Below are 15270 nucleotides of genomic sequence, written 5' to 3' on the forward strand. Positions count from 1 at the left end.
AATCCCACTCTGGGCATACACACCAAGGAAACAGATCTGGAAAGAGGACAACAGCACCCCAATGTTCATCGCAGCACTGTTTATAATAGCCAGGACATGAAGCAACCTAGATGCCCATCAGCAGACGAATGGATAAGGAAGCTGTGGTACATATACACCATGGAATATTACTCAGCCATTAAAAAGAATTCATTTGAATCAGTTCTAATGAGATGGATGAAACTGGAGCCCATTATACAGAGTGAAGTAAGCCAGAAAAATAAAGAACATTACAGCATACTAACACATATATATGGAATTTAGAAAGATGGTAACGATAACCCTATATGCAAAACAGAAAAAGAGACACAGAAGTACAGAACAGACTTTTGAACTCTGTGGGAGAAGGTGAGGGTGGGATGTTTTGAAAGAACAGCATGTATATTATCTATGGTGAAACAGATCACCAGCCCAGGTGGGATGCATGAGACAAGTGATCAGGCCTGGTGCACTGGGAAGACCCAGAGGAATCCGGTGGAGAGGGAGGTGGGAGGGGGGATCGGGATGAGGAATACGTGTAACTCTATGGCTGATTCATATCAATATATGACAAAACCCACTGAAATGCTGTGAAGTAATTAGCCTCCAACTAATTTTAAAAATAAATAAATAAATAACAACAACAACAAAAAAAGAACTTAAATACATCAAGCAAAAACTGATAGAACTGCAAAAAGAAATAGACAAATTCACAATTATAGTCAAGAGATTTCAACATCTCTCAATAATTGACGGAACAAGTATATGTTAATGAAAATCAGAAATGACAGATGACTGAACAGTATCATCAGCCAACTTGACTCAGATGACACGACAGGACACTGCCCCAACGGCAGCAGAATACACATACTTTTCAAGTGTACAAGGTCCAGAGAGACCATATTCTAGGTCAAAACCAAGTTTCAGTAAATTTAAAAGAATTCAAATCATAAAAAACATGCTTGGAAAATTTCCAAGTATTTGGAAACAAAATAACATCTAAACAACCCAAGATGAAATCAAAGATGAAAATGAAAATTAGAAAGTATTTTGAACTGAAAGAAAATGAAAAACAATGTATCAAAATTTGTGGAATGTGGCTAAAGTGTACTTAGAGATGTAAAAGGGAAACAGATAGCACTGTATTAGAAAAGAAGAAATGATCTCAGTTTCTTCTTTGATCCCAGCTTCCACCTTAAGAAATTCTTCAGAAAAGGAACAAATGCATCCAAAGTAAGCAAAAAGAAGGAAATAGCAGAAATCAATATGTCAGAAAACCATACAGAATATCAATGAAATCAACAGTAGCCCTTTAAGATCAATAAAATTCATAAACCTCTAGCCAGACAGATCAGGAAAAAGAGAGGATAAAAATTACCAACTTCAGGAATGAGAGAGAGAATATTACAACAGGTTCTATAGAAATAAAAGAACATTATGAAACAAAACAGAAAAATTCCTTGAAAGATCAAACTACCAAAGCTCACTGGTAAAGAGATATCTACCTTTATCTATTTAGTTTAACCTTTATCTATTAAAGAAAATGAAAGTATAGTTACAATATGAAAAGTGCTCATTAAGAGTAGTTATCTTTATGTACTCTGTCTAATTTCCTTCATGAAGGGTTTTACTTTCTCTAGTTTATAATTTTTCTAAAGTTTACTATTAGTTTACTAATCAAATAATGTTATGGACAATATGGAAACAATTAGGATAAAAAAATATAACATATGAAATCTGCTTACTGATAATGGCTGTTTATTTCATTCTGTTTCATTTTCATAAAATGTCAGTTTACTTCATTCACTGAGTTCTTTCACTCAGTACCTTAACTTCTCTGTCATTTTTATTATTTCTAAAGATTATTATTCTCTAAGTTTACTATAATGAATATTTATTATTTTTTGGTAGACAACCACAAGATGACATTACACACACGGTTTTCTCCAAAATATGAAATTCTCCTGTTACAGTTCTACTATTTCTTTAAACTGCTGAATACTGACCATTGTTTTATTTTTTTCCATTTATTTTTATCAGTTGGAGGCTAATTACTTTATAATATTGTAGTGATTTTTGCCATACACTGACATGAATCAGCCATGGATTTACATGTATTCCCCATCCCGATCCCCCCTCCCACCTCCCTCTCCACCAGATCCCTCTGGGTCTTCCCAGTGCACCAGGCCCGAGCACTTGTCTCATGCATCCATCCTGGGCTGGTGATCTGTTTCACCCTTGATAATATAAATGTTTCGATGCTGTTCTCTCGAAACATCCCACCCTCACCTTCTCCCACAGAGTCTAAAAGTCTGTTCTGTACATCTGTGTCTCTTTTTCTGTTTTGCATATAGGGTTATCGTAACCATCTTGCTAAATTCCATATATATGCGTTGACAATTGTTTTAGAACTGAAATGTCTTTGAAAAAAGACATTTGAAAAAAGTGTTTTTTCAAAAAGACTTTGAAAAAAGTGTTCATAATTCACCAGATCAGTGTTGCTTTTTTTCATAATACAAGCTCAAGTGTGTATAAGTTACCTGAAAACTGGTTCAAAAAACAAGCAAAAAACTAATTTTAGAATCAAGTATAAAGAAGAAAAGGTTAATAGTGCCACACTCCACTAATCTGCATATGGCAAATTTGTTTTCACTTAATGGAATGAAAATTAAAGTATTTCAGAGTTACCTTAAAAGTTGTGCGTGAATAGAATACTTCAATACTACTTTAATAATAAAAAGCTCATAAATTACACTTGGACTTGCTTAAATACTTTGTCAGACACACAGTGGGGAGCCAATGCTCGCTAGCCTTCTGGAGGCTTTTGGAATTGGCAATGTAACAAGAATCTCTCTTTGTGAGCTACAGGGTGGATGATTTCTACCTCAATGAAGAACAGAAAAGCAAAGAAAGCTAGTCAAATGAAATACGAAACAAAGATGAGAAACTGGAGATACCCAGCTACATTCATAAAATATTCCACTTCCCTCCTCTTAATCTAGGCTAGTTTAAGTTTGCTTCTTTTATTTGCAACAAAGAAATCTATCAAACATACAGAACTCCTTAGAAAAACAGTAAAGTCTTACAGAAAGAATGTCACAGAGCTGAAGGTGGGGGAACTTGCAAAGAATTAAGCTTCCCTGGTGGCTTAGACGGTAAAGAATCTGCCTGCAATGCAGGAGACCGGGGTTCAATCCCTGAGTCGGGAAGATCCCCTGAAAGAGGACACGGCAACCCACTCCAGTATTCTTGCCTGGGGAGCCTGGTGGGTTACAGTCCATGGGGTCACAAGAGCCAAACATGACTGAGCTACTAATACTTTCACCTAGAAAAACAGTCAAATCATAGATTAAGAATGTCACAGAGCTGAAGGTGGAAGAATTAAACCCCAAAGAATTCAACAGTCAACACTATCACACGCTGCAAAAATGTAAATAAGAAAACAGTAGAAGAGTATATACTAGATTTATCAATATGAATGAATAAAGGCAATTTCAATTCAGTGAAGCTGAAAGCCCAATGTCCAATGAACTGAAAAATGAATGGGAAGATAAGCAGAATGCAACGTTTACCTAATATTAACATTTTTTCACATATCCAAGAAAAGCTTTAATGTTAACAGGCTCTAATAAACCATTAAAGTTTAAATATGTTCACAAACAATAGTTTATCTCTCTGTGAATGATCTTAACAAGACACAAATCCTTAGCTATCCTGAAAATAACAAAAACTTCCTATTTTTTAAAAAATGTTTATTCTTAAAATCTACCTGCTACTAACATCCTCTTGATCCTGGTATTCAAAAAGTCAGCTAGTTACTGCCCAGTGACTTACTGATAAAAATAACATACCTATCAGCCTGTATCCAACTGTAACAAATTTAAAGATATTTACTTACCTTGTAATTCTATGGAGGAGAAAAATCGTCCTTTTGCTTTCAACAGTTATATCTCGACTAAGTTTCACAAGTCTCTCATATTTGTCATGTCTTGCATCAAGTTCCTGTTGAAATGCTAAAAACACATTATTATGACCATAAGCATGCTTGTTCTACATTTGAAAGTATAATGAAATAATACTGTCAGTATATAGGAGAAATCAACTTATTTACTTTTAAAGTACCTGGAAATCAAAAACTCTGCGGCTAACCAAGATATTCTTTCTTTAAATACAGGTATGCCTTAACTGGATTTCACCACTCAGAGCCTCATAATGAGATATATATATTGTAACAAATTATCTGTTCTAATAAAGAGATTGTTATCACAAAATTATCACATATAACTACTTACAAAAACTACTTTCAACTACTTCACTAAATTATGTAAAGTTAGTTTTAATTACCTTACCATGTACAATATAAATATCCAGAAAAAATAAACCAGGATTTTCAAATTATGCTTATAAACCTTAATAACATCAACTTTCTGAATTCTCAAGCCCTAGCTGTTGAAACACCCATAAAGCACTTACTTAATAACCACTTTATTTTAGAAAAATTATCATTCCAAAGAACTAACAAGTTGCCTGGCACTCCACAGACATGCTTTGAATGGGAATACAAAAGTTTATTCAGAACTTGAATAAACTATTAACCAAATTAGCAGCTGATAAAGGCCTAAATACGTCCCGTCTTTTATTACTGAGATAATAATTAGGCTAGGATTTTGCCTAATATTTGAAGACAATCAAATACATTCACATTTTGACTATATTAATGACCACTGTGAATTAGATACTATGAATAAAAAGTTAAATAAGGCAGTTTCTATCCTCAAGCTCAGTCCAGTATGAGACAGAGATGGAAACAAAGAATTGAATGTGATCATGCTATAATAAATATACAGAAAAGGTTCAGTAAAGCAGGAATTATGTTTTTCTTGTTCACTATCAACAGATGCTAAAACACAGTATTAGTAATGTTCAGTCACTCAGTCCTGACTCTTTGAGACCCCATGGACTGTAGCCCCACAGGATCTTCTGTCCATGGGATTTTACAGGAAAGAACTCCTGAGCGGGTTGCCATTTCCTACTCCAGAGACTCTTCCCGACCCAGGGATCAAACCTATGTCTCTTGCATCTCCTGCATAGGCTGGCAGATTCTTTAGCACTAGCACCACCTCGGAAGACCTTGCTAGAACACAGATGTTCAATAAATACGTCTTGACTAAACGGGTGGATGTTCAATGAACGCAATGTCTGTCACCAAATTTGCTTGGGAGGAAAATCAGAAAAAAATCAGAGAAGTAGGAAGAAGCTACTTGGAATGGGTCTTAAAAAAAACTACAGTACATCAGCTGGGCAATGGGGGCACCAAGCTAGAAGCTATTCCAAGCCTAAAGAACTATGAAGACAAAGGCAGGTAGAAACAAAAGACAGCAAAATGTGCTTGGAAACAAGCAACGGAGTGTGTGAGCCCATAACGATAGGGAACACCTGACCCAACATAGTTTCTCCACTGCGTATATAGCTCTATCAATACGCTCTTTCCTCAATCACAAGTAGTTGTCTTACACCATTGAAGATCACTGTTATGTGCTGTGACAATCTTCAAATATGTCCACAATTTACTTAATACTCCTTTCAAAAAGTGGCACGTAATTCCCATTCTCTCAAACATGAGGCTGAGTTTTAGTTCATTTCAAACTAATAAGCCATAGCAAAAGTGACATGTATGATATCCAAGATTAGGATATAAGAGAACTGTGGTCTTCTCCTCCCTTCCTCTATCCGAGGAAGCCAAATGCTGTAACACAAGGACACTCAAGTAGTACCATGGAGGGGTCCACATGGAGGAACACAGAGCTGACTGCTAGCAGAAGACCTAAGTGACTGACAGTTGTGGATCCTCCAACTCAATTCAAGTCTTCAGGTGCCTCCAAGTTATCTGAACCAACAGCTAACTCAGCCTCCCTTGGATTCCTGAACTACAGAAACTATAAAGAAAAGGATGCTGGGGGAATTCCCTGCGGGTCCAGTGGTTAGCTCTCTGTGATTTTACTGCAAAGGAGCATGGATTCAATCCCAGGTAGGGGAACTAAGATCTTGCCTGCCACAGTGTGTCCAAAAAAAATAGCATGCTGGACAGAAGACAAGAGTTACATGAATTTTGTTTTATATTTTGTTTTGCAATGAGGAACAATTTTCCCAAGTTAATATACTGAGAAAAGAGAATCGGGGAATAAATATTCACGTATAATTTACATGCAGTTGAGTGCCCATTCTCTGCAAAGAGGTATAGTGAAAACAAAAATACAGCATTTCCTCCTGGTTCAGTGGTTGAGACTTCACCACCCAATGAAGAGGGTGTGAGGTTGATGCCTGGTCGGCAATCCCACATGCCTCACGGCCAAAAAATCAAAACATAAAATAGAAGTAGTTATTATAACAAATCCAATAAAAACTTTAAAAATGTTCCACATCAAAAAAATCTTTAAAAAAACAAAAAGTCTCCAAAAGCCTAGCGGAGAAAACAAAACCAATACACGTTAAAAATTAAATAACCAACTATCCGTATGTATACTGCTGACATGTATGCTTGTGTATCAGGTGTACAGTAATTTTCAGTCATGTGGCAGGTCTGATATTAATTAATGTTTACCTGTGAAACTTAAAAGTGAAAAAAAAGTCAAGACTTCTGTAATCTCAATTTTCATAGCAGACCGAGCACCACTGCAAAACCTCCAGGAAAAGTCTCAAGAGACTGAAGCATAACATAGATAAGTGATCCTTTTTACAACCTCTTTAGTTCTCTTCCCTTCACCAGTTTACATGATAGAGAACTTACATTTGAAGGCCAACATCACAGGTGAAGATGAATTAACATCCTTCCCTTCTCTTCTCTGGTTATGTGGGAAATTGTCATGCTTCCTTTTCCTGAACCCTCCTGATCCTTACATAGAGAAGGAAAAAAAGGTTGGACAGGGCTCTCCCATCGCCAGGACTTGACAACACATATTAGAGGTAAACCCCTTTCTTCCTTAAAGCCAGACCTCCCCTGGGCCGTCATCACAGAGACTTTCTCAGCAAACGAACAGAAATGCAGCCCTACCTTCCCCGACCACCTCCCAAACGTTAAGCTCATCCAAACCTCCCACAATGGGTTCCCTGATCTGGAACAACATGGGGCAATCACCGAACTAAGATAAAAATGGCTCGAGGATTAAGGAAAAGAGGTAAATAGGGCCAATGTGGCCGGGGAAATCACCAGGGCCGCCGCCCCCCGAGTCTGCGAGGGGAGAAAGCATCTTTCAAGGGTGGGAAGTGGAAAATTTGACCAAAAGGCTGGATTAAATAAATAAATCACGCCCAAAGCTATTGAGGATGCCACCTTCTTTGCTGCTCATGTCTTCACGGCCTACGGCGAGAAGAGAGGAAACTAAGCGCCTCGGGGCGAGCAGGGTAACGCGCGGCGGCGGCCGAAAAGCCCTCAGCAGCGCCTTGAACAGCCGGCCGACGTCAACGCACTAGCCGGAAGCGCGCGCCAGCAACCACTCAGGCTTCCCTCTTCGCCCGCGCACACTTCCGGCCGCGTCCCCGCCCCGCCTCCGCTGCCTCTGCCCGGCGCTTGGCCCGAGGACCTCGCGCCCGGGCGCTGTTATCGCAGCTGCCCTCTCCTGCGCCTGAAGCAGAAGCGACTTTACACACTTTTCCGTATTAGCTGCTCAGAAAAAAAGACGACTGCATCCCTCTGAGAGTGAGAGCAGTGTGAAGTCTGGAAAGCGACGAAAGATGTATGATTTTTTTTTTTTTTTTCTTTTTCTCAAGGCGCCTTTGGAACACCCTCGCGTGCGCCCCCCGCATGGGCCCCTGGCCCCCGCGCGGTGCATAGTGGGGGTTGTAGTTCGCCGCTGGAGGCGGCCCTGCGGCGACGGGGAAACTGCGGGTGAGAAAGGGAGCATCCCCGCGTCTCCTCTGCGACGGTTTTCTTGTGATCGAGGCTGCACCTTTTACCGAGATAGGAGTCTTTTCCGTTCCTGGCGGTGACGCCAGCAGCTAAAGTGATGAAAATATGCATATCAATCAGTGCTAGACGTTGCTGGTTCTTTCTCCCCTGTGTGTCCTCCTCCGGCCCCTCCCTCTCCCCCTCTCCCTCCCTCTTCCTGTGCCCCGCGTTGTGCTCCTCTCCGGAATGCCTGCTTTCGCGAAGGTCTCCGTCGCTGAGTGACTGTGTGACCTTAAGGAAGTAATTCATCTCTAGCTCAATTTCTTCCTCTGTAAAATAGGGGTAAATTTGGACCCGTCTCGTAGGATTATTTGACCATTAAATGAGTTACCACTACGAAGCGCAGAAGAGTCTTTCAGATAGTAAAGTCTCAGTTAAAGATTAGCTTTGATACCCTTCTTCCCACCATCGCTTTCCGAAAGGAACATGCGCTCCAGCATCCTCTAGGGTAGACCTCAGGCTGAGGCTTCGTTAGTTGGACGGCCTGGGGCGGGTTGGGAAAACACAAGTACTATATTAGTACGTTTTCCCTAAATAACCTCTTTATTGTGGGCACTTTATATACACAGTCTTTCCTCCTTGTTTACTTAGGAGCAGTGATTGAAATGAAATAACTTGGCAGTGATTTCGAGCGCCTGACAGACCTGTGTCTAGGAAGGTTTTCTGTTCTAGCTAACCTCTAGGGTCTCTTCAGCTCTGGAGCAAGAAGCTTGGGAACCACCACCCATTACGTCTCTGCAGCTTTGAATACATGTATCAATTAGCCAGATTTTTTGTGGATAAAGTAGGCTCCTGAAGACCTGGACTGAACTGCTTTGCTGATGTACTGAACTGCTTTGCTGATGATGTTGGTCGTAAAATTACGAGTTTGTGTGAAGTCTGATCCTACTGACCCTTATCCAGTGGTCTTCTACTCTTTGATTAGAGATGGCTTGACCATGGCAAAAAAAAAAGAGAGCGAGAGAGACAACTTTCATATATTTGTAATCATTTTAACGGGACTCCTTCTACATCCAAGGAAGTTACTTATTTACGACATTAGAGTTAGTGCTTACTTGAACTATTTGGTGGGAAAAGAGTATTTTTCCCCACTCCACTGGTATAGCAGCTCACAAGACCTCAACTTTCCAAAACCTGGATCCATCATATCCTTTTCTTTCTCCAGCCACCACTCCTGTTCATCTGTTCAACTCAGCAGTGTTTCTTGAACTGCTTTTCACTGGTCTCTCATAGGTATAAGGATTAGAACACTAAGTTTCATAACCTATAATGATGCCTCAAAGTATAATACTTAATGGAGGTGAATCCCAGGAATATTTTCCCAGTACTCATTTGCATATGTCTTTACCCCAGGTGTCCCAGCTGTAACTACTCCTTTGTCAGGAAATGCTTCTCAACCTGTGTGGCACCTGCAGAAGGCATCTCCACCCTGTCTCCTTGTTTTATTGCTGCAAATGCATAAACACAGTTTTGATACTTAGTGGAACATATTTTCTTTTGTTTCTAAGGGAAAGCTACCACCCTAAGTTGGGGAAAGGAAGGTAAAAGATTTTCAGTAAGATTCCACTTCTGGAATGGTGTTCTTTCTTCATATTGCATTCTCTCTGCCCACATTTGACTGTATAAAGTCCTACACCTTTTAAATGCACCTGTTTTTATTCAGTCCATAAATCCTCAACATTTGTCACCTTTACAGGAAAAAATACCACATGCAAAAATTGGTTTTGGTTACTTAGGAAAGCAGTCAAGTAACAGATGAAATCCAGGCCATCACAAGAGTTTGTGCTGCAGCATTTATTTTATTATGTACTTATTACATAAACTGGGGGGCAGGGTGTCCAGGAACTAGGTGGGACAGGGAATTATGAGAAATTGCCAGAAACTTGAGTGACCATTTCTAAAATGATAACCATAATATTTAAAAGATACCTGTAGGATCTAAAGTGATATTGTGAAGTGTACACATACCATTTCACAGATATATTTTTCAAGCAATGCTAGAAAGTAATAGGAAATCAATGTTCTACATCTTTATTGAAGAAGGAAGTGGTATTGGAGGGAGTAATAGGGATGGGCAAAACCACAATGAGATACCACTTCACATCCCACTAGGATGGCTATAATAAAAAAAATTACACAAAATAACAAGTATTAGTGGGGATACAGAGAAATTAGACATCTAATATTTTGGTAGGAAGGATGTAAAAAGGTGCGATCACTATAGAAGACAGTTTGGCAGTCTCAAAACTTAAACATGGAGTTGGCATATGGCCCTATAATTCTATTTCTAGGTGTGTACCTTATGCACAAATGATCATAGCAGCACTCTTCATAAGAAGCAAAAGGTGGAAACTACCCAAATTTGCATCAGTAGATGACTGGAGAAACAAAATATGGTATATCAGTACAACGGAGTTGAAGATACCAAGGGGAAATTTCATACAAGGGTGGGCACAATAAAGGACAGAAGCAGCAAGGACCTAACAGAAGCAGAAGAGATTAAGAAGAAATGGCAAAAATACAGAAGAAATATGCATAAAGGTCTTAATGACCCTGATAACTGAGATGGTGTGGTCACTCACCTACAGCCAGACATCCTGGAGTGTGAAGTCAAGTGGGCCTTAGGAAGCATTACTATGAACAAAGCTAGTGGAGGTGATGGAATTCCAGCTGAGCTATTTCAAATCCTAAAAGATAATGCAGTTAAAGTGCTGCACTCAAGATGTCAGCAAACTTTGAAAACGCAGCAGTGGCCACAGAACTGGAAAAGGTCAGTTTTCATTCAGTCCCAAAGAAGGGGAATGCCAAAGAATGTTCCGACTACTGGACAATTGCCCTCTTTTCATGTGCCTACCAAGGTACTGCTCAAAATGTACAAGTAAGGATTCAACAGTACATGAACTGAGAACTTCCAGATGTACAAGCAGGATTTGGAAAAGGTAGAGGAATCAGAGACTACATTACCAACATCTGTTGGATAATAGAAAAAGCAAAGGAATTCCAGAAAAACATCTACTTCTGCTGCATTGACCATGCTAAAGCCTTTGTGTGGATCACAACAAACTGTGGAAAATTCTTCAAAAGATGGGAATACCAGACCAGCTTACTTGTCTCCTGAGAAACCTGTATGCAGAACAAGAAGCAGCAGTTAGAACTGGACCTGGAACAACAGACTGGTTCCAAATTGGGAAAGGAGTACATTAAGGCTGTATATTGTCACCTGCTTATTTAACTGATATGCAGAGTACATCATGAAAATGCCGAGTTGGATGAATTACAAGCTGGAATCAAGATTGCTGGAAGAAATACCAGCCTCAGATATGCAGATGCACTCCAGTGACAGAAAGTGAAGAGGATCTAAAAGTCTCTTGATGAGGGTGAAGGAAGAGAGTGAAAAAGCTGGCTTAAAACTCAACATTCAAAAAACTAAGATCATGTTATCTGGTCCCATCACTTCATAACAAATAGATGGGGAAAAGGGGGAAACAGTGACAGACTTTATTTTCTTGGGCCCCAAAATCACTGCAGACTGTGACTGCAGCCATGAAGTTAAAAGACACTTGCTCCTTGGAAGGAAAGTTATGACCAACCTAGGCAGTCTGTTACAAAGCAGAGACATAACTTTGCAACAAATGTCCATGTAGTCAAAGCTATGGTTTTTCCAGTAGTCATGTATGGATGTGAGAATTGGACTGTAAAGAAGGCTGAGCACCAAAGAATTGAGCCTTTGAATTGTATTGGAGAAGACACTTGAGAGCCCCTTGGACAGCAAGCAGATAAAATCAGTCAATCCTAAAGGAAATCAACCCTGAATATCCATTGGAAGGACTGATACTGAAGCTGAAGCTCCAATATAATGGCCACCTGATGTGAAGAGCTGACTCATTAAAAAAAGACCCTGATGCTGGGAAAGATTGAAGGCAGGAGGAGAAGGGGGTAACAGAATATGATGGTTGGATGGCATCACCGACTCAATGGACATGAGTTTGAGCAAACTCTTGGATATGGTGAAGGACAGGGAAGCCTGGTGTGCTGCAGTCCATGAGGTCACAAAGAGTCAGACATGACCTAGTGTCTGAACAACAACAATACAATGGAATATTATTTGGCAACAAAAAGAAATGAAATACTATCCATGCTACTCTACAGATACATTGTACTAAGTGAAAGAAGTCAGTCACAGAAGCCCACATACATGATTCCATTCATTTCTAATGTTTAGAACAGACAAATCCATAGGGACAGAAAGATTCATTGCTTAGGACTAAGAGCAATGGGGAGCAGGGGATAGAAGAATCATAGCTAAAGGGCATTGGATTTCTTTTTGAGGTAATGAAAATGTTCTAAAATTGACTAATGATACTTGCACATATCTGTGAATATAGTAAAAACATTTGAATTGGATGAACTTTAAAATAGGTGAATTATATCTCAATAAAGTGAAGTGAAGTTGCTCAGTCATGTCCAGCTCTATGCGACCCTGTGGACTGTAGCCTACCAGGCTCCTCCCTCCATGGGATTCTCCAGGCAAGAATACTGGAGTGGGTTGCCATTTCCTTCTCCAGGGGATCTTCCCGACCAAGGGATCGAACCCAGGACACCTGCATTACAGGCAGACACTTTAACCTCTGAGCCACCAGGGAAGCCCATATCTCAATAAAGCTATAAACAGTTTTTTAAAAGAGTGAAGGGAAACAATCTTTTCAAATTCTGTAAATATATACATGTAGATATGTAGAAATACTTCAATGTTATTAGTTGTTGTTTTTCAGTTGCTCAGTCATGTCTAACTCTTTGCAACCCCATGGACTGTAGCATGCCAGGCTTTCCTGTGCATCGCCAACTCCCAGAGCTTGCTCATACTCACGTCCATCGAGTCAGTGATGCCATCCAACCATGTCATCCTCTGTTGTCCCTTTCTCCTCCTTCCTTCAGTCTTTCCCAGCATCAGGGTCTTTTCCAGTGAGTCAATTCTTCTCATCAGGTGGCCAAAGTATTGGAGCTTCAGCTTCAGCATCTGTCCTTCCAATGAATAGTCAGGGTTGATTTCTTTTAGGATTGACTGGTTTGATCTCCTTGCTGTCCAGGGACTCTCAAGAGTCTTTTCCAGTGCCACAGTTATAATTGTAACAAACTATATATAAAGTATTTCTTCTTTAAGGATCAAGTAATCTTCAACAAGTATTTCTGTGCATACCTTATGCAATATGATTTGTGCCATTAAGGACACATGTATTTTCTTATTTATTCAAGAAGTATTTGTTGAGCACCTACCATGTTATATTAGGTTGGTGCAAACATAATTGTGGTTTCAGATCTTGAATTTTAAATCATTATCACTAGGCTCAAACACATCTTTCTTATGTCAAAATAGGAACCATTACAATCAACATACTGTTGCCAAAGAGAAATAAGTTTGCTTATCCCTATAGCATAAAAATCCATGATTCAGGATTCAACAAACACTTGGAAAGCATTTTTCTGCCTCCTGCTGTTTATGAAAACATTGTCCCTGAAAAACGTTGTCGAGATGCTTGAAGAAGTGGTAATTGGTTGGCCAGAGGTCAGGTGAATACAGTGGATGAGGCAAAACTTTAATGTTCCGCTTTTGAAGTGTTGGTTGTTCAATGTGTAGTCAGGCACTGTTGTGGAGAATCGGGCCATGTGTTGACCAGTGCCGGCTGCAGGCATTGTAGTTTTCAGCGCATCTCATCCATTTGCTGAGCATACATCTCAGATGTGATAGTTTTACTGGGATTCAGCAGGCTGTGGTGGACCACCAGCAGTGGATGGACGGCAGACCAGCAAAGAGTGACCGTGACCTTTTGGTGTAAGTTTGGCTTTGGGAAGTGCTTTGGAGCATCTTCTCAGTCCAGCAACTGCGCTGGTCATCGCTGGTTGTCATACACAGTCTACTTTTTGTTGCATATCACAGTCTGATCCAGAAATGGTTCGTTGTTGTTGTGTTGAATAAGGAAAGATGACACTTCAAAATGATGATTTGTTTTAAAATTTCCGGTCAGCTCATGAGGCACCCAATTATGGAACTTTTTAAACTTTCCAATTTGCTTCAAATACTGAACAACTGGAAAGTGGTTGATGTTGAGTTCTTCCGCAACCTCTCATGTAGTTGTAAGAGGATGATCTTTGATGATAGCTCTCAGTTGTCATTGTCAACTTCCAATGGCCAGCCCCTGTGCTCCTCAATGTCAAGGCTCTCGTCTCCTTTGCAAAATTGAACCGCCACTGCACTGTATGTTCCTTAGTTCCTGGGCGAAATGCGCAGTTGATGTTGCAAGCTGTCTCCACTGCTTTACAACCCATTTTGAACTCAAATCAGAAAATTGCTTGAATTTGCTCTTTGTCTAACAACATTTCCATAATCTAAAATAAATATAAAATAAACACCAAGTAAAAAGTCATTAGCAAAAAAAACATAAAGTGAAAAATGCACATTAAAATGATGTATATCATAACCAAATTTATACAGAACATATTCCAATATCAAATGGCAAATTTCAACAATGCAAAAACCACAATTACTTTTGCACCAACCTATTAGATGCTGTTCTAAGTACTGGTGATCTCTGGTCTTATAAAGTTTATTTTCTAGTGAAAGGAGACAAGTGAAGGACAAAATAAATAAAGTATTTGGCACTAAGAAGTGATAATGTCTATAAAGAAAAAATGAAGAAAAGAAGAGATGAAGAGTGAGGTTTCCTGGGATGGGGTTAAGAGTTGCAACTGCGAGAGGATGGTCAGAAAAGGCCTTCCTAGGAAGGGGACATGTGGCCATAGATCTGAAGGAGCAGAACAAATGGGCCATGCCAATATCTGGGGTATTTGCCCTGCCCTTTGTGCCAGGAATTCTTCCCTTTTCTCTTCTGTATACACTTTTTGTTTGTTTTCTTCTGCATCATTCCCACCACCAGACAAACTTGCTGTCATATACCATCTGGCACAGCGTGCACATTCAATATTTGTTGAAAGAATGAGCTAATGATATGCAACTACATGGTCCCCATCTGTAGATCATCTTTTAGTTTTGCTATAGTAACTAGTTTAAAAGAAGCTTTAAATTTTAATGTAGTCAAATTTATCGATTTTTTCCTTTGTATTATTTGTGTACTGGATGCCTTGTTTAATAAAGTCTTTCCTCTATCAGGTTGGGGGCTTCCCTGGTGGCTCAGATGGTAAAGAAGCAAAGCAGGAGACTTGGGTTTGATCCCTGGGTGAGGAAGATCCTCTGGAGAAGGAAATGGCTACCCACTCCAGGTATTCTTGCCTGGAGAATTCCATGGACAGAG

At 39.7% G+C, this 15270-nt stretch overlaps 1 protein-coding gene and 1 long non-coding RNA gene across 3 annotated transcripts in view; both read right to left on the reverse strand.

The window, feature by feature from the left end:
- Positions 1-7504, reverse strand: part of TSNAX (translin associated factor X) — a 38059-nt gene extending 30555 nt beyond the window's left edge. For both annotated transcript variants that reach the window (XR_006270958.1, XM_043477132.1), the window contains exons 1-3: positions 7349-7504; positions 6806-6910; positions 3917-4031 (exon numbers count right to left, since the gene is read on the reverse strand). Coding sequence is in view for 1 of the 2 variants with exons in the window: in XM_043477132.1 (XP_043333067.1) it covers positions 3917-4031; positions 6806-6910; positions 7349-7364 (236 nt within the window). In the remaining variant the exon portion in view is untranslated. The remainder of the gene's footprint in view (positions 1-3916; positions 4032-6805; positions 6911-7348) is intronic.
- A 5872-nt stretch (positions 7505-13376) lies between these two features.
- Positions 13377-15270, reverse strand: part of LOC122446661 — a 35114-nt gene continuing 33220 nt past the window's right edge. The window contains exon 6 of the long non-coding RNA XR_006270962.1: positions 13377-14347. This is a non-coding gene — a long non-coding RNA (uncharacterized LOC122446661). The remainder of the gene's footprint in view (positions 14348-15270) is intronic.

The sequence above is a fragment of the Cervus canadensis genome, chromosome 8 (genome assembly GCF_019320065.1).
Source record: "Cervus canadensis isolate Bull #8, Minnesota chromosome 8, ASM1932006v1, whole genome shotgun sequence".
Lineage (NCBI taxonomy): Eukaryota > Metazoa > Chordata > Mammalia > Artiodactyla > Cervidae > Cervus > Cervus canadensis.